At 48.2% G+C, this 20,442-nt stretch overlaps 2 protein-coding genes across 2 annotated transcripts; both read right to left on the reverse strand.

The window, feature by feature from the left end:
* Positions 1-5,019: 5,019 nt before the first annotated feature.
* LOC311055919 (mitofusin-2-like) lies at positions 5,020-7,236 on the reverse strand (the record flags this gene model as incomplete). The annotated part of the gene is made up of 1 exon (XM_084072189.1): positions 5,020-7,236. The coding sequence occupies exon 1, from the start codon at positions 7,228-7,230 to the stop codon at positions 5,020-5,022; it is 2,211 nt and encodes a 736-aa protein (XP_083928315.1). The 5' UTR covers positions 7,231-7,236.
* Positions 7,237-14,472: 7,236 nt separating this feature from the next.
* Positions 14,473-18,126, reverse strand: LOC311055912 (structural maintenance of chromosomes protein 3-like; the record flags this gene model as incomplete). The annotated part of the gene is made up of 1 exon (XM_084072177.1): positions 14,473-18,126. One exon carries the CDS (start codon positions 18,124-18,126, stop codon positions 14,473-14,475), a length of 3,654 nt encoding a protein of 1,217 aa, XP_083928303.1.
* Positions 18,127-20,442: the final 2,316 nt, after the last annotated feature.

Here is a 20,442-nt window from a genome sequence, read left to right on the forward strand (position 1 = left end):
GCCATTAGCAGATCGGTAGACTGCCCCACCCTGTTCACCTAGAAGGAACAGCATGAGCAGAGCAGACACTCCTATAACACTCCATATAAGGGAGTGGGGCATCACACAGGGTTTGGGGTGGCAGTAACATCAAAGGGAGTTGGGGTTAACAGAAGGACATCTGACAGTATAGACGAATCCACAGACGCGCTGCCTGTAGCTGCCTGTAGGCGGCCATTGCTGCGGTGTCGCGTCCGCGGAGCGTTGACAGCGCAGCAATGGCTGCACGCAGGGCAGCGCTCCGTGGATTTGTGTATAGGGGTGTATACAGTGGAGATGTTGGGGGTGTTGGTTGCACTAAGGTGGGTGGAAACAGTTAGCAGTTAGCAGAAATGATGGCGAACATGCATACAAAGACATTAGACTAACATTTTCATAAAAAGGTGTTTTTATCTGCAGGGGCAAAATTCCAGTATGAGGCTCCACTGAACTTGGGTGTCCACCAACAGTACATAATATAACATCAACATTTTAACCATGTTTAGTTCTACAAAAATAGCAGATCCACAAGCTCACAATGTGTTGCTTGTAGATCGGCTATTTTTGGGAACATTAATACATTTGCAAATGTTTACCACACAATCTTTTCAAATGGGGGTCTGCAGCCAAATATTAATTTGAGGGTCCTTGACATAAAACACTGGGTTTTTAATCAGGTATAAACAGGTGGGCAACACTGGCTCTGGTGTTGCCCACTCTCTGAAAGCTATGTGAGTTACTGGCGGTTGTGGACCTTATTATGATACAGATTGGTTCAAATGTTTTATTCACACAAGTTATGGGTTGCAGCGTAACACGCGCATGAGGACATGAAGGTCTAGCAGAACACTGGACTCACCATACGATGGAGAATGCTGGTCTCACCATAGGGTTCCTGTAGGAGGAGATGAAGGTGGTCGAGCGTGTTTACAGGTAGTGAGTGTGTGTAATCTATTTTTATTTGACATGGACAATACAAAAAACTATGTATCAAGTTATAAAACATGAAACTGTTGCATTCTAAGTGGGGTTTCTAGCCGAGGCAAATTTGCGAGCCCTGTCCCTGGTCAGGCCTTTCTATATAAATATCTACCTTTTTTTATTAAGATTATTAAGTTGGCTTTTGTCATTTCTGGCAGAGGGAAGCACATTGATGCTTTGCGGCAAGACAGAGTCCTCAGACGGTCTGCGCAGAGAGCAGGCAGTGGTAGCAAGTAGACAGACATGTGATCAGGTTATTTAGCAGCTTGGGGGGATATGGGGGAAAAATATTTTGCAGCTCAGCTTGCATTTTGAAATCTAAAATGTAAAATAGCAGCTGTAGATGAGAAATAAGTCTAGATTTAGTTACATGACCAATTTATGGATAAATCAATCTGTTTATAACTTCAAATGTGCCTGTCTTTTCATTTTTTTTCCCAAAAACTAATTTGGACATCCTTAGGGGGTCTTTGAGAGATATGCGTAATTCCGCCAGCCCGAAAGGCATGGCCGAGACTATGTTTTGCACCCTGTCCGTCCGTCCGTCCGTCCGTGAGCAGCTAATCTCCGGCACCATTGGCCCGGTCGCTGCAAAACTGTGCACACACTCCCTGGATGCCAAAGCCGAACCTCTGTCCTGAGTTTTTCAGATCGGCCTGTTATAGCGCCAGCAGGAGGCTGATTTTTGCAAGACACGTTTTTTTAATATTACTCCTACAGATTTTGTCCAAACATCGCGCAAATCGGTACATCTCTATAGTCATGTGATCAACACGGATCAGTCCGATTTTCCATAATTTCATCCTGATTGGCTTAGATTAGCTTCCAAAGTTTGAAGGATTGGTTTGTTTTGAACAAAATGCCTCAAATCATGAACATAGCGTGCAATGTCACGCACATTCCCACGAGGCCGAGGAAGAAATAGAGCACCGAAGTCTGACGTCACTGCCACTAGAGGGCGCTGTTCCGCTGGTTCGTGGCTATATTTTTTGTGTTGAAATCCCCATTTGGGAATCTTAGATCACGTCATATAAGAACTGTGTTCCAAACATAAACACACCACCCTGGCGTTTCTGTCAGGGGGGTGGCTCTACATCGTTTATGATATTCATTCATATTTGATACAGCCTGTTTATGGCAAAAAGGGAATTAATTCTGCCTTAAAAGTCTTAAGAACTACTACTTCCGGGTCTGAAATCACTGTCCTTACAGCAGCCGCGTTCAAAGGAAATGTAGTCTTTGGGTTGTTTGACTCGTTTCTAGTGTGTTACTCTTTGGGTAAATGTGTACATTTACACCTTCAGTCGATGCTTCATATCCATGTGAGTAAAATCGCCAGGGTGGTGTGTTTATTTTTGGAACACAGTTCTTATATGAGGCGATCTAAGATTCCCCAATGAGGATATCAGCACAAAAAGTAAAGCCACGAACCAGCGTAACAGCGCCCTCTACTGGCAGGGACGTCAGGACTTCGGTGCTCCATGCCACTTGAAATTTTTCAAATCAGCCTCATGGTGGCGCTAAAACAGGCCGATTCGCATTTTTACCTATAACTGCGCTGATCTGCGTGAAACTTTGCATGCACACTCCCTAGATGCCAAGGAAAAACCTTTGCCCTGCATTTTTCACATCTACCTTTTAGAGCGCCACCAGGAGGCTGACTTTTGTAAAACATTTGTTTTGCTATTACTCCTTCAGATTCTGTCCAAAAATCACGCAAATCGGTATACATTATCTCTATAGTCATGATCAAGACGGATGTGTCCGATATTTCATATTCCATCCTAATTGGCTAACATTGGCTTCCAAAGTTTGCAGGATAGGTCAGCTTTGAACAAAATGCCTCAAATCATGAACGCAGCGTGAGATTTCCGTGAAATGTTGCACGCACATTCCAACTAGGCCGAAGAAGAAATGCCACCCTTTTCACATTGGCCTGTTATAGCGCCACCAGCAGGTTTAATTAAGCAAAACACATTTTTGGAACAAAATGCCTCAAATCACGAATGCTGTGTCCGATTGCTGTGAAAGGCCTAAGAAGAAATGGCACCCTTTTCACATTGGCCTGTGCTCCGAGGAGCACTTTTTCTAGTTATTATTATTATTACTCTCCGCAGGAGAGTATTGTTTTCACTTTCTAAATATGACACACCGATTGGTCAAGCCTCACGTGACACGTGACAATACGGTGAAATACTGTATAAATACATGGCATCACTTTGACAGTGGCTTTGCCACTGTCAAAGTGATGTAAGACAGGAACCATCACGAAATGGCTGCATGGCTGATACATAATTGGCAGATAGGACAGATAGGACACTTATATAGACAGGAGGGATATGACACTTACACAGACGGATAGGACACTTACAGTACACAGACAGGACGGATAGGACACTTATACAGACAGGACGGATAGGACACTTATACAGACAGGACGGATAGAACACTTACACAGACAGGACGGATAGGACACTTACATAGACAGGAGGGATATGACACTTACACAGACAGGACGGATAGGACACTTACAGTATACAGACAGGACGGATAGGACACTTACAGTATACAGACAGGACGGATAGGACACTTATACAGACAGGAGGGATAGGACACTTACACAGACAGGAGGGATAGGACACTTACATAGACAGGACGGATAGGACACTTATACAGACAAGACGGATAGGACACTTACACAGACAGGAGGGATAGGACACTTACATAGACAGGACGGATAGGACACTTATACCGACAAGACGGATAGGACACTTATACAGACGGATAGGACACTTATACAGACAGGACGGATCGGACACTTATACAGACAGGATGGATAGGACAGTTAGAACATAAGAATTAGAACATTCCCAACATTCCCAACACAAGTCTGGTAAGAGTGAGGTAAGACAGGAACAATCACGAAATGGTTGAGAAATGGCGGATACTGTAACAATTGGATAGGACACTTACACAGACAGGACGGATAGGACACTTACACAGACAGGACGGATAGGACACTTATACAGACAGGAGGGATAGGACACTTATACAGACAGGACGGATAGGACACTTATACAGATAGAACATTCCCAACAGCGGAGAGTTGTGCTCCGAGGAGCACTTTTTCTAGTTATTATTATTATTTAACTTTATGGTCCATCTGCGTGTAGGGTCAGGCAAGGTTTTTCTTTTCTTTTTTCTGCTCAGCAGTAACCTTGTGGCTGATACTCCTTTCCTACCTGACCCTTTTTTTGTTTGTTCCCTTTGCATTGTTAACGTTACTATCATTACTACTAGTATCCTGGCTGTTGCTACCCATAACAGTATCTCCTTTCTTCTTCCTGTTTCTATTGCTAGTCAATAAAGACCGTCTGTCTGTCTATCTGAAATTTGTGGAATATAAATATATATAATAATAATATATATAATAAAGTAACTAAGTTGGGTTCCCGCAGTATTGCGCGAGTGTCGCTGGGAATCTAGGGATAGTAACCAAATTTGGTTGAGTCATCTAGCATTTTTTTCATTTTCATCTTTTCATGTCATATGAAAGCAGGGAATCATAGCAAAATAATCACATATTGGTTAATAGGATTGAATTAATAGTTTTGAAACTACAGTTTATAGAACTGAAGTCAAGTATTTTCAGGTCGCAAGGTTGCAAGTATTTTCAGGTCGCTCTCAAGACCGCTTCTGCCAACTTAAGCGTCGCTACAGGGTCTTTTAGCACACTGTTTCTCAACATTGGTTCCGGGACCACCAGGGGTCCAAATGAACCCTTAAAGGGTCTGTAACTCTGACAGTGTACAAATGGAACTAAACGGTTCCATTTGCACACTCTCAGAGTTAAAATAACACAGGTTGGGGTCTCAGATGGTATCCAAATGGGGGTCAGTGTGGCCTTATGCTTATCAAACTGAGGGGTCCTTGAAATTAAAATGGAGTTACAGATCCGTAAGGGTCTGTTTGGACCCCCTGGTGATCCCTGCGGATCTGGCGTTGTGAAGCGTTGTGTTTTTAGCGGCCCTGCTGGAGGTACTGCTGTGTGAATGAGTTGAGCTCGCTCTCCAGCCAACCCGCCTTGTTTCTCAGCAGCTTGGCTTTGCTCTGAAGCGCGTCTAGCAGCTCGACCTTACTGTCCACACCTTTAATATCGTCTTTCAGGTTCTGCCGAGTCACGTCGACCTGTTGACACAGCTGGCCTAAGGTGCCCGAAAGCTCCTGTTGGACCTGGTGGCTGCAGTTGGAGACGGTGTAGCTGACCACGAGCTGCAGCTTCTCGCTGGCGTACTCCACAAACTGCCTCTTGAAGGCCCTCTCCTTGGCTTTGGTGTTCCACATTAGCCTCTCATAAACGTACAGCAGGCCGTACATACTCACTGACAGGGCGAGTAGTCGCCAGCCCATCGCCTTCCAGACCACGCCCCCAACGGCAATGATGCCCATAGAGGTACGGGAATTGAGCGAGGCAATGCCAGTTACCATGGAGACTTGGAGTTGCTCCTCGGTCAGGGAGCTCTGAGGGAAGGGAAGCATGCTGGCGCTCACCCGTGTCAGGGCCATGGGTTGAGGAACCTGGTCATTGTAGCCCATGAGCGCCTGCCGGGCATTCCTGGGTCCCAGGAAGCGGTTGACCAGCATGGTCCATCCCAGGGTGAAACGGAAGCCAATGTCTTCCTGGAAGTCGCTGCACAGCTTGTCACAGGCCAGGTCGTAACTCAGGCGGAAGCACTGCCGAGGAACCAGCTTGTCCATCCGCTCTCTGACCTGAGCTGGAAGCAGAGGCTTCAAACTCTCCATCATCTCCGTCTGTGTGGTCTGCAGTGTGCCGGTGATGGATGTGGAGCACCTCCCTGACATGTTCCTGCCCAGGCCTTCCTCAATGTGCCTGTGAAGCTCATTCTTGTAGACCTTGAGCACCACCTGCGAGGGATGGAAGTCCATATGGAAGTCGTCTACCAGCATGTATAGCCTCTTTATCTCCTCAGCCATGCTGTTGGACACCTGACTCTCCACTTCTTTGGTGATATTCTTGATCTTGGTCTTATAGTCCGTGGTCAGCAGGTCCAGCTGTTTTTCTATAAACTCCAAGCGATCCTGACGGTCCTCCTTGGTCTCTAGGCAGTGGACCCTTTGCTCCTGAGAAGCTATGTATACAGAGTCCATCATGAGGCGCAGATTTTCTGAGATCTGCCTGGCCCTCATCGTGTGCTGTTCAAATTTGGTCTTCACCGCAGACTGCGAGATGCACTCCTCAAAGCGCCTCTCAAAGTTCTGGAACTCAAACATTCTTGCCTGGAACCCTTCTGAAAAGGCACCGGCTTCTTTTGGCATTCCCTGGGCTTTCTGCATCCTGGCCTGTAGGACCTCCTTGGCGGATACAAAGAAGATACGGTCGCTGGCTTTAGCTCTGTCCACCACACCCAGCTCATCCACCAAGAAGCTGCTGCAGCGATCCATGTGCTGTCTGCGGACATCCTCCATGTATTCAGGCTCAGAGGCAGAGGCGTCCCAGCGATTGTTCAGGATGAAGATGTTGGGACTGGAGAGATGCTCGTTGACTTTGTGAAAAAATGACTTCTCGGCCTGCATGAGGGTCGACTCAGCGTTGGCCACCAGAACAAACACGTCTGCATCCAGGCAGAACTTGTCAATCCAGCTGTCCAGCTCAGTGGTGACATCAATGCCTGGACTATCCACAAGGACCAGGTCGTCCCTAAGCAGGGCACACTTGTCTTTGGGCCACCTGACACACACCAGGCTGCCCGCATCCAGATCCTTGTCCTGGTGAAGAGCGTGGGCCAAATGGTTCACCGTCTGGATGTTCTTCCTCTCTTCTGAGCCCTCGGTGAGCAGGAAGGCCTCGTTGCCATCTGTACCCTCCACCCGCAGGAAACAGTTGGTGGTGTGTCCAATGCCTGACGGCAGCACCTTGTCACATAGCATGGCGTTGATCACAGAACTCTTCCCGTTACTTGTCCTTCCAAAGAAAGCCACTTTCATGTGTCTGCGGGCCAGAACCTCTGCGATCCCAGTCACCTTGGAGAGGTAGCTATGAACTTCCTGAACCTGCTCTTCTGTGGTAACTGGGTCTAACTCATTGTTCATAAGGGTGTCTAGAAAGGAAGAACTCTCCTTTGTGTAGGCACCCAGCTGTTGGAAGATACCATTGATCTTCTTCTTGGCTGTGACAAAGTGCTTGAGCGGTGATGCATTCACCTCGCCCATCAGACTCTTGTCATGTGTGCTGTGAATCACGTTGGAGATGGGTCGTAGTAAATCCATAGACATGGCACGTGGATAGAGGACTGAATTATCAAGTCTGCTTGAAACTTGGTTCTTCACAATACAGAATAGTTCTCAAAGCTAATATAATGTCACCGTTACACCTTCAATTGTCTAATGATGTAAGTGTTATCAGACAGTTATCCTATATTAAAATTGGCCAATGGGAGGACCGGACGGGTCAACTACAGTGCGCCCCAAATATGGAGTGTGTTGTCTAACCTCAATGTGTTGTCATGGCATCAGGCGCAAACAAATCAAAGTCAGCTCCATATATGGGCATATAGTGAACATCAGGGATCTCCATATTTGGTCATAAAAATGACAAGGACTGACAGATGTAGTCATCTCCAAATATGGGCAGATTGTTTAGATCGGTGGTGCAACGTAGGTTTGAGGGCCGCATAGCACTTAAATTTACCTGCAAACTTATTGGCGAGCTGCTAACGTAGAGATAGCAACAGTTGGGCAGGGCGTTATTATCAGCTTTGTTAAGTAATTTAAATCTCAAGCTACTTGGTAAAAAATAAATGGTGCATTTATATAGCGCTTTTATCCAAATCGCTTTACATAGATTGTGCATTACATTCACCCATTCACACACACATGGCAGAGAAAACCATGCAAGGCACCAACCTGTTCATTAGGAGCAATTAGGGGTTCATCATCTTGCTCAAGGACACTTCGACACTAACTCTGAGGGAGCCCGGGATCGAACTAAGGAACCTTGTGGTTCCCATCCGACCGCTCTACCGGCCACTCTACCCCTGAGCCACTGCCGTCCCTAATTTCTTTCTCAGGCTGAAACCTTGGCCAAAGTTGGAGTCATACATCATATATGATGTCATATTATGTCATCGATAACTGACGTCACAAGCTGGCCACATGAAGTATGACGGTGTTTCTCGGTGGGCCGGAAAGATATTGCAAGTGGGCCTCCACATAATTCGCAAAACACAAAGGTTTTAATCATACAGTAACATTAATATTAAACAAGGAAACCAGGAGACCTGGTTCTGCCAGACCCCTATGTTGTGTTTGAGAATGATCAGGCCATGACACAGTTTGCCAAAGAACTTCACTTTACTTAATACTTTCAGGAGAGCAGCATAACAACAACAATCTCAGACTTCAGTCAGACTTGAGTAATCGATCCCCGAATATCCCCACACTCACAACAATAGGCAAGGCTAAACGAGCGCAGCACAATCGAACAGAGCAGCAGTCAGTGAACAGTTAGTGAGACATAACATTTCCCCCCCCCCGGCAAAAGTTCAAGCATACAAAGCTGACACAAAGTCCTGTAAGTGGGCAGGGCGCGAATGCATTCGAGCAGGACGTGGGGAGGCACAGGGCTGAGGCCGAGTGGGCAGAGGAATGTCCATGACCTGTGCAGGTGCAGCTAAAGGCACCGGGGAATCCCCGGTGTGGGGCATGTCAACAGCCGTGCGTGGCGGGGCAGGGACCCTTCGAAGACGGCTGGAGTGCCAACGAGAGCCATCGTTGAGGAGGTAGGTGGCGGGGCCCAGCTGGCGGGCACCTTGAATGGGGGAGGACCAGAACGAGGCCATTTTATTGTCCCGGTGAGGCCGTCGGACCCTGACCCAGTCGGAGGCGGCGATGACTGGCGCCCTGGCCCGTTTCGACTGGTCAAAGCGGCGCTTCATCTGAGCCTGCTGACGGGTGACTGAGGCCTTGACCACAGGGGAAGGTGAAAGGGGCGGGGAAAGGGGCGCAGGGGAACGGAGCCTGTCAAGAGGCAGGGTGAGCTCTCGGCCCAGCATGAGGGAGGCTGGGGAGACGCCTGTGGTCGAGTGCTTGGTGGCCCTGTAGTGCAGTAGAGTGTGACGGAAGGCCTGAGAGAAGGAGCACCCCTGGGCCATGTGTGCCCTGAAGCCGCTCTTCAGGGACTGGTTGAAGCGTTCCACGCCACCGTTGGCCTGGGGATGATAGTACGCTGTGCGCACATGGCGGATACCCTTGCTGCGGAGGTAATTAGTGAACTCTGCGGAGAGCATCTGGGGGCCATTATCCGTCGTAATGGTCCGGGGAAGGCCCCAGCGACTGAAGAGAGAGTCCAGGAAATCAATCATGACCTGAGAGGTCACAGAACCGGTAGGGGTGACTTCCGGCCATTTTGAATGCAGGTCGTAGGCGACCACCAGGAAGCGCTGATGGTGTGGAACCCCATGGATCTCACCACAGACGTCCAGCTGTAGGTGATCCCAGGGTGTAGAGGGCCAGGCGAGAGGCTGCATGGGCGGGGGCGGCTGGTGGCCAGTCTTGCCACTAACAAGGCAGGCGGCGCAGTCCTTGACCAAGGCCTCGATGTCTTTATCTATCCCTGGCCACCACACCAGGTCTCTGCAGCGTTGTTTCAGCTTCACAATGCCCAGGTGGCCCTTGTGCGCCATGGATAATACGCGTGCACGTAGGGCACCAGGGATCACCGTGCACAGCCCCCGTGCCACACATGTGTCGTTCCAGCAGGAAAGCTCCTGTCGCACACGGGAGAATGCGGCCAGCTCCCCTGGGACCACAGGAGGCCAGCCATCGTGGATGTAGGTGCAGAGCAGGGAAAGGAGGGGGTCCTGTTCAGAGGCGTCCTTGAGCTCCTGCAGAGAGACAGTGGCCTGGAGAGGCGTGTGCAACATGTTAATAATGTCCTGTTCAATACAGTCAGTGCCGACATGTAGGACTGGGGCTGGGGCAGGGACAGCGCGGGACAGCAGGTCAGCCACAACATTATCTCTGCCTGGGGTGAACTTCAGCTCAAAATTGTACTGGCGGAGGCGGTCATACCAGCGGTGCAGCCTGAGTGGTCTGTGGCCCGTCCCGGACGTGGACAGCAGCGCCGTAAGAGCCTGGTGGTCTGTCCTGAGAGTGAAAAAACGGCCATAGAGGTAGAGGTGCCACCGCTCACAGGCCCAGATGCAGGCTAATGCCTCACGCTCGCCCACGGAGTACCGCTGCTCAGTCTGGTTAAGGGCACGGGAAGCGAAGGCAATGGGTTTCTCGACCCCGTTCTGGATCTGTGACAGCACAGCTCCTATCGCTATAGATGATGCGTCACAGGTCACAAGGGTGGGGCTAGCAATGTCAAAGTGGGCCAACACTGGGGGAGAAGTAAGTTGCGTTTTGAGGGCACGTACAGCGTCACTGCACGCCCGAGACCACATCCAAGGCTCATCCTTACGCAGCAGCCGACGCAGGGGGGCTGTGGTGTCAGAGTACTTTGGTAGAAACTTCAAATAGTATCCGGCCATGCCCAAGAGCGAGGCGACCTGGGCAGCTGAGTTAGGTTCTGGGATGGCCTGAATGGCGTCCACGTTGGACTGAAGTGGAGTTATGCCACCTGCAGACAGTCGGAACCCCACAAACTCAATTTCTGGAACGGAGAAGACACACTTTTCAGTATTGAGAGTCAGGGTGTGCTTGGCCAGGGCTGCAAACGCCCTGTTGAGTCTTTCGTCATGAACGTCAGCCGTGGGCCAGTGCACCACGATATCGTCCAGGTATATGGCCACGCCTGGTATGCCAGCTAGCACAGAGACCATGACTTTCTGGAAGCAGCTAGGAGCCGAACAGAGGCCGAACGGCATCCGTGTGTAGCGAAACACCCCGGCATGTGTTACAAAGGCTGTGAGGTTTCTGCTGCTGGGGTGAAGAGGCACCTGCAGGTACCCCTGTCTGAGGTCGAGTTTGGTAAACACTGTGGAGCCGTAGAACTGAGCTGTGAGCTCCTCTGACGTGGGGAGGGGGTACTGGTCTGGGACCACCGCCTTATTCACTGCACGCAGGTCCAAACAGACACGCAGGGCCCCCGACTTCTTCTTTGCTACCACCAGGTTCGAAACCCATGGTGAAGCATCCACTGGTTCGATGATACCAGCTTCCAGCAGCTGCTCTAGCTCAGCTGTGACTCCGTCACGTAGAGCCAGCGGGATGCGGCGCAGCGGCTGGATGACAGTCTTAACTGAGGGGTTGAGGAGGGGCTGATGAGCGAAAGCAGAGAGGCAGCCCAGACCATGAAACAGTGACGGCCACTTCTGCTGCCATGGTGTGGTGACAGTCATAATAGCCGACCCCCCCGTGTCTAGGAGGGAGAACCCCAGAGCGGTGAACAGGTCTAAACCCATCAGGTTAGCGCCCCGACGGGCCACTTGAAAAACAAAACCGGGCACAGTCTTGGTCCCGTAGCGGACATTCACCTGGAGAGACCCCACTAGGTCGATTCCAGACCCCCCATAACCATAAAGGGCAGTAGAGGGGGCAGACAGGGGCAGTGAGCCGAAAAAAGTATTGTAGGTATCCATGTTCAGGAGAGACCAGCCTGCACCGGTGTCCACCAGCAGACGGTTGCACACATCATTGAGGTAGACTGAACATGATTTGAAGGGCACTGCACCTGAGGTCACATTGTGTATAATGGCGGGACCAGACTGGGAGTCCTGGTCCCCTGGGCCGGCCGGGGCAGAGCGACAGACAGCAGCGAAATGATTTAGCTTACCGCAGTTACGGCATGACTGGCCACGGGCAGGACAGTTCTGGGCTCTTGAAGCATGCGACCGAGACCCGCAGTTACCGCAGGGCTGTTGTGGTTGTGGATGGGTCCGAGGGCGCTGACGTCGCTCCAGTTGCATCACAGCTGTGGAGTCAGGGTCCGGTGAGTCACTGCGTGGCAGTAGTGGATTCAGAGAGAGATCTGCCCGGCTGGATGTGGGCACTTGCCGTGTAGAAGCGAACGTAGCAGCACACTCAGCTGCACTCTCGACTTTAAATGCAATTGCAACTGCCTCAGACAGCAACAGTTCATCTTTTTCCATTAATAGTCTCTCACGCACTTTCACGTTACTTGTGTGTTCAATCAGTTGGTCACGTATCATTTCATCCTGCAGCGCGCCGAACTTGCATGAGACGACCAACCCCCGCAGGTTAGCCACATATTGGTGTACAGACTCACCGGGCAGCTGGCGTCGTTGCCTGAACAAGATACGGCAGAGAAGGGCACTTTGTGGGGCCGCGAAATGACCCTTCAGAAGCTCCACGGCTGTGGCATAGTTGATATCACCGGGTCCGGTTTCCAACGTCCCGAGCACCCGTTGTCCCTCCGTTCCCAGACAGTGTTGTAGCAGCGCCTTCTTGCGTGCCGCGTTAACGCCGGTTAGCCCCGTAGCCGTTAGCCATGTTTCGAACGACTGTTTCCAGCGAGTCCAGGGCACTGGAGGCTCGCCAGGTAATTCCAGGAAGGGGTTGGGTGGTGGGAGAGAAATACCAGCCATCTTCGTCGCCAATGTTGTGTTTGAGAATGATCAGGCCATGACACAGTTTGCCAAAGAACTTCACTTTACTTAATACTTTCAGGAGAGCAGCATAACAACAACAATCTCAGACTTCAGTCAGACTTGAGTAATCGATCCCCGAATATCCCCACACTCACAACAATAGGCAAGGCTAAACGAGCGCAGCACAATCGAACAGAGCAGCAGTCAGTGAACAGTTAGTGAGACATAACACCCTAGTGGTTGAAATCTGAATGGCCAGACTTCTCATGACATGTGTGCAGAGCAAAAGAGGGACAGACCGACAAAGCCTCCTGTAGGCCGACCCCCTGGGTCTGGCAAATATGATACCAGTAAATAATAACTTAGGTATACTACTTAAGTTCCCTTGATCCAAGGCCATGGAACACAATCGATTGATTGATCATTAACACATGCTCTGAAAATGCATGCGGCCCACCCATCTGACCCACTTAACATGGCAGACAAACAGTCGTTTTAAGTGGTCAGATGGGTGGGCCACAAATTCCTCGAAGATTTTCAAGTGGGCCCTGGTCCAGACAAGGTTGATAACCACTATGAGATTGACGTGCAGCCAAGTCAGATCCACATGATTTGATTTCTTATTATTTCTGCCAGGCAGAAGGCAAGAGGGAGATCATGTTTTTGCCCGTCTGTGTGTCTTGGGATAAACTTGCAGACCGCTAGAACAATCAATGCCACATTTCGTGTGCACACCTGCCTGTGTTAAAGGAAATATTTAACTTTATTTTGCCTACCCGGGAACAATACAAGTTGGGAATACATGCCCCACCCGCTTACGCAAACCTGGCTGTTTATGTTCCTATAATGCCCATATATGGAAATCTTTATCTGTCTGTCTGCTTGTGTCCCTTTCTTGTCCATGTTTGGAGATCCCTGATGCCATCAGTACACCTGTATTTTATGCCCATAGGCCTTTATGGAGATCCCTGATGTCATCAATATGCCCATAAATGGGCATGCCCCCCTCAAATATAGAGAAACCTTTTTTTAAAAAAAAACACTGTCCCTCACACTCACAACTTATGCCTTACATTATAGGGCTCCAAATGATTTTGGGCGGGAACCCCTATTTGTAACTACACCTTTCAGGACGGGAAACCCCTTCTGGGGTTCTTGTTGCTATGTACAGTATATACTGTAGCAACAAACAATTGTTGTAATCTTTGAATAAATATTTGAAGTTTTTCAGAAAACTTAGGTCAGGATTTAGACGGCGTTTTTAGAATTGGCCTCAGGTCTAAATGGGTTAATATAATTTGTGATATTTAATGTTTAATATAATTGGAATTTCTAAGTTATAAATGAATTGCATTTTAAATACAGTAACCTGGTGTTGCCACACTTTATGATAGAATAAAGGTTATGCTTGTGTGCAAACATTAATAGAATAAACAGTGTGTGTGTATAGAAACTTTAAGAGAGGATGAATAAACATCAGTCCAGTGGTGTAGAATGGATCGTATACATTGTTGTTTTACTGCACTTCTCCTTAAGGGGAAAGAAAGAAAGAAAAAACGTCCCAATACATGCATGCATGCACCTATACGCACGTGCACACGCATGTACATACGCACACCAGGGCTCGGCCAGAAAGCCGGTCAAACGGCCACAATAAAAGTGTCACGCACATGCATGCCGGTGTTCAATATTAAGCAGCCAAAAAATGGCAAAAAATTCAATGTTGACTTATTTGTCATTCTCTGTCATCAAACAGCACAAAGTCAAGAATAGATAACTTTGCCTGGTATAAAGGGAGACTGGTAAACCATACTCCATTAACAACAAAAGTGACTTATGGACGATTTAGCGTCTTTGCAGTGAGGATGGAACAGGTGTGCTGCAGACGTGGACAATCCTCTTAACCATGGGTGGTGTCATCCTCCACAAAATCTTTGGCCTGCTCTGCTGAGATCACATCGATGTGACTCACCTTGTTTCTGAACTTGACTCCATAGAACTTATGGGCCGATTCCAACAACTCGGGCCTAAAGGTGGTGGTGATAAACTGGGCGCGGCCTGCCAGTTCCACAATCATATCTGAGACGGCCTTCCTGTGCTGGGCGTCGAGGGCCTGATCGATCTCGTCAAACAGGTAGAAGGGGGCGGGGTCACACTTCTGAATGGCGAAGATGAGAGTCAAGGCCACCAGAGACTTTTGACCACCAGAGAGCTGCTGCATCTCCCTCATCTCACCCTGCTCCCCTGTGAACGACACCTTGATGCCAACCCCCGTGAACCGGTCCACTGAGGGAGCACTGTTCTGGGAGCTTGAGCCCCACTCGCCATCAACACCACTTTCACTCTCATCCTGGGACTGGCTTCCCTCTGTGTCGTCCCTCTTCATGACTAATGCAGCTTTGCCTCCTGGCACCAGTTTCTGGAACACCTCACTGAAGTTCTTAGACACCTGTTTGAAGGTGAGCTGGATGGCCTCGTACTTGCGCAGCTCCAGGACGTTCATCAGCTCCGTGATTGACTTGTAGCCGCGGGCCAGCTCTTCCTGGCGCTTAATCAGCTTTTCCTTGTGCTCCGAGAACTTGACAAACTGGTCGAGGGCTTTCTTGTTCACGTGACTGTACTTCCTCAGCTCTGTATTGCACTGCTCCATCGTACGGAACAACTGTTTAAGTGTAAGGGTATGGTACTTTTCAAAGGCTTCCTGAGGCAGCGAGCCAAGCTCTCGGATCTTCTTCATGCACTCCTCTTTCTTCTTGAGCAGCATGTCCTGCCGGTTGGTCATCTTCTCCAGCTCCTTAGTGTCATGGTTGACGGCATCATTCTGTTCCTTCTCGATGTTCTTCCAGCGATCCATGCTCTTCGCGTGGTCCTTGATCTCGGCTTCCGTTTTGTCAATCAGACCGTCCAGATCTTCTGATCTTGCCAAAGCGTCTTTGACACGTTTGTTGATTCCGTCCAGCTCAGAGGTGGTGGCTGTGAGCACCGTGCCTCCCTCAGTCTCTCGCAGCTCGTTCAACTCCTGTTCAACTTGGTCACGGCTTTTCTGTAGGTTCTCATTGAGGTAGGTCTCCACCCTGGTCATGATGCCCTCCAACTTAATCCTCTCTTTCAGAAGCTGACTGTTGTCCTGCTGGATCTGATGAATTTCATCATTGAGGTCATCAACACGCTTCTGGTCCTCCAGACTGAGCTGAGACAGGAGGTCTGTCCCCAGCTCAGCCTTCAGTGACTCCCTGGTGGACTCCATGGCATGCAGACTGGACTCCAGACTCTGCAGACTATGTTGTTTAGGCATGAAGGTCTTCTCAGACTGTTTCCTCTTCTCCTTGAGCATCTTCATCTCTGACAAGATGTTCTCTCGGGAAGCTTTGAACGTCCTCAGCTGTGTCTTAAACTGCAGCACCTGGTTCGTCAGCTGGTCAATCTCATTGTTGATGCGTTCAATGTTTTTATGAAGGTTCTCGTTCAGCTTGGCCTCCAGCTCGCCCAGCTCCTCTTCGGTCTTCCTCATGTCCTTCTGTAGCTCCAGGCGGGACTTCCTGGTGTCATAATAGCCTCCTGTCAGAACTCCACGGTGGCTCACCTGGTCACCCTCCAGAGTAATACAATCCATAGCGAGGGCTCTGGCTAGCTGTGTGGAAACCTCCATGCTGCGACAGATCAGGGTCTTCCCGAACACATGTTTGAAGGCCTTGTCAAAGTTTACACTGTAGCGTAGCTTGCTGATCATAGGAATGGCATCGTTGGTCTCTGGGTAGGCCGTGTCCCTAACATTCAGCTTGCTGAGGGGCAGGAAGGTGACCTCTCCAGGCAGATTCATCTTGTTAAACTCCATGAGGATCTTGGTGCTCACCTCGTCAGTCTCTACAATATGGTAAAACAACCTAGTACCAGCAGTCACCTCCACGCAGGTGTAAAAAGCAGGCTCACACTCAAAATTGTTCATGACAATTCCGTGGTAGCCATTGATGACATGCTGGTTCATGCCCTCCTGGTGGAAATACTCCAGAACCGTGTTGATGCTGTCAATACCATTCAGAATAGCCTTGCCAGTGGAAGCTCTTAGGAGCTGCTTTTTCTTCTCCAGGTCCTCCTGTTTGTCTGCCAGGACCTGATGCTCTGTGTTCTCCTCACGCCACAGGTAGTGTCTTTCACTTTGCAACTCATTTTTCCTGTTCTTTACTTCATAGCAATTTGTATTGAGCTCGTCAATGCAAGTCTTGACTTTGTTGAGATCTTGATTGATTTTATTGTACTGCTCCAAGTTCTTCTCCTTGTTGGTCTCAGTGTCTTCTAGGTCTTTGTGGATGGCAGTGATCTGTCTATTTTTGTCATTGATGGCCTGGTCCAGGGATTTCAGTTCCTCCGTGATCCACTTGTCTCTCTCCTCCATGGAGGTGAACTGGCTGCCTCGACCCTGCTTGGCATACAGATCTCTTCTCTCATGTGTGGCCTGGGCCAGTCTGGCAATGCCACGCTCCTCTTTCTCCTTCACCATATTGAACTTGGGCTCCGTCTCCTGCATCTCTTTCTTTTTCTCCTCAATCTTCTCCAGCAGCTTCTGACGCTCCTTCAGCAGACGTTTCCTCTGTTCACTGTTAGCTGCCAGCTCATCCTGCAGATCCTTGGCCTTCAGCTCCAGCTTGGTCCTCTGTTTGATCTGCTCCTGGCGTTCGGCTGACAGTTGCTCTCTCTCCTCCTGCATCACCGAGATCTTAGATTTTTGCTCTCGTACGATGCGCTCCGTCTCCTCCACTTTGTCCCTTGCATCCTGCTGAGCGTCACGCAGCTGTCTGGATTTGTCGCCACAGGTCTCTCTCTTTGTAGACAACTCATCCAGTTTGGCACAGGTCTCGTTCAGCTCCTGGTTGTAGATGGTGTACTCTAGGGCCCTCCTCATCTTGTCCCACTTCTGGTACTGAGCCAGCTCCTCCTTCTCATCCTCCAGGGTATGCAGACGCTCCTCGATATACTTAAGCAGCTCACTGATCTTCTCTCGTTTACCCTCCGTCTCCTGCATGAGGGTAATGCTCTCCTCTTTGCGTTCATCGTAAACCCTGGTCCCTGCCACCTCTCTCAACAGTTTCAAACGCTGAGAGTCAGGAGCTGTGGCCATTTGGTTGATCTTTCCCTGTTTAACAATGTAGTATGGGTTACTACGAGAGAAGCCAGCACTTTCCAACAGATTCATGACATCAGTCTTAGTTACCGTCTTTTTGTCTAAGACATACTGGTCCTTCTTGGCACTGATATCACGGCGGAGGGACACCTCCTCTTTGTCGATTGGCAGCCTGTTGTCAGAATTGTCAAATATAATCTCCACAAAGGCCAAAGTGACACGAGGCCCAGTTCCGTCATGGAGCAAGGCCAGTCGACGCTCAGTACTAAGGTTGTTGAAATCATCACTGAGCACAAACTGAATGGCGTAGAAAAAATTACTTTTTCCAGACCCATTTCGTCCAACAATGACATTATTCTTTGGACTAAACGGGTCTACAATGGTTTCGTCCTTGTAACTTCGGAACCCCTGGATGATGACCTGTTTGATGTACATTGTGATTTAACTGTGAACCTTCCTTAGCCTGGCTTAGAGATATACTCCCCTCTTGATGGGAATGTAATAACGAATAAAGGATACAATTGGATGAAACTATTCCTTGCCCCGCTTTCATTTGTAGCAAGGCGTGTTGTAGGAATGAATGCACTCTTGCTCAATGCTCTTGACACTCAACTTGTATGACATATTGATGATATCACAATGATGTCATCAATCATCTCCAAATGTGGTCCGTTTTGAGCCCAATATTTGACTTAAACAAAATGAATCTGAAAAAAAGATCAATCTGAAAATAAATGTGTGGTCTTTTGGAAATAAACCAGGAGACCTGGTACTGCCAGACCCCTAGTGGTTGAAATCTGAATGGCCAGGCTTCGCATGACGTGTGTCCCTTCTATGTCCCTTCTATGACGAAAGGGGGACAGACTTTTTTGGCTGGGGCCGGGGGACAAAGTGACATACCATGTATGGACAAAACAGATACAAAGCCTCATGTAAGCCCGACCCCTTGGGTCTGGCAACAATACACCTGGATACACAGCTTGAGGTAAGGATTGACAACATCAGTTTAAAAGGAGTCCATGATTTGTTTTGGGGGGGAGATCATGATAATAGACCACAATTTTGGTGACCTATAGGCAAAAGCATGTAAAATAAATAACATGCTATAAAAGCACTCTCATAGTACCATATCTGAAGTACCACGCCCATAGACTCTACAGACCATTAATGAAGCCTATTTTTCAGCTTTTTCAAATCCACCATCTTTCTTTATCCTATAGACACGGAAACTGGTTGGGACCAGAGTGGGGGTGGGGGATTAACGCTATTGGTTATGTAGCTTGTCAATCAAATCATCACAAGGTAGCCACACCCCTCCTAGAGCATACCCTACTTTATCATGAATTTTACAATATATGGGACCATGATTTACCAAAACGCAAACTAGCGACTGGAAGCATATAGTATTTATGACAGTGTTTATTAAGGTAATAAAATCAAGTGTAAAGTTCGGCAAAAATCCATTCGCTTGAATGTAACCTAATTGCTTCTGACACCAGCAGGGGTGAAACCTATATAGCCTCAATTTACAACTTGGATGCTGGCCCCTTAGGAACTACCTACAGAAGCAACCTTAAGACAATATGCATATGCATAATGAATAGTAGTACATCATGTAGGATATCATGATCAGACAAATGCATAATTGATTTATTGATTGATTGATTGATTGATTGATTGATTGATTTGATTGATTTTTTTGTTAACCACTTCAACACCAGCATCCCTATTCTGGGGGAACATTCACCAAAAATAGCAGATCTACAAGCTCATATGTTGCAATGTGAAGCGTTGTGAGCTTGTACAGTGATTATTTCTGGTGAAGAGAGAAAAGTGTAAATACAGTTTATTTGTATCAAGTCCACCAGAGATGCAGATCGATAATCCACTCTAGTGGGTTCATTAATTGACTGAGTAGGGTACTTTACACTGCCAAATAAGTTACAGTCCTTGGAGGAATGACCAAGCCAGTTGTCATTGAGGACTTTGGCCAAAACAATAATTTCATTGTGCTTTTCAAAATAATGAATAGTCAGCCGCGGGGCAGATTGAGGCCCATAGATTTAGCCAATTGTTAACTGTTTATTATCACAAAATATCTAATAATAATATAAAAATATAAACAATGAACTAATGAGAATACATTCAAAATGAACTGGCTCTACAGAAGAAAGACGTTTAGAAACAAGATAAGAAGAAACATCCACAACCCACCCACCCCACCTCCTCTAGGATCCCTAGCTTGATACAGAACAAAATAATATTTCCATCAGTAATGTCAGAGAGGTTTCAGAGATAATAATACTGGGTTTGTAAAGAATGACACAGGCTCCACATATTAAGGTGAATAACCTTTAGATCCTTAGATGTTTCTAATATACCTTGAGAAAAATAAAAATAGAAACTAAAAACTGGTCAAAGAACTAAACTGTGAGTGAGATGGGGATGCAAGGGGAGAGTGAGCAGGATGAAGACAAATAGCAGATCTGTGCGCACATGCACAGACAGACATGCAGGTTAACTAAAATATCACTAAAATATAATTGGCCACAGGCTCAGACTGCAACATAGCTTGTAAATGGGCACAAAGACAGGACCTTGCTTAATCCGAATCAATAAAGAACATTTAATATCAACGACTGATTGATCTGCTCCCGGCGTTCGGCTGACAGTTGCTCTCTCTCCTCCTGCATCACCGAGATCTTAGATTTTTGCTCTCGTACGATGCGCTCCGTCTCCTCCACTTTGTCC

The sequence above is a fragment of the Gymnoscopelus microlampas genome, assembly GCF_963454915.1.
Source record: "Gymnoscopelus microlampas genome assembly, chromosome: 11".
Lineage (NCBI taxonomy): Eukaryota > Metazoa > Chordata > Actinopteri > Myctophiformes > Myctophidae > Gymnoscopelus > Gymnoscopelus microlampas.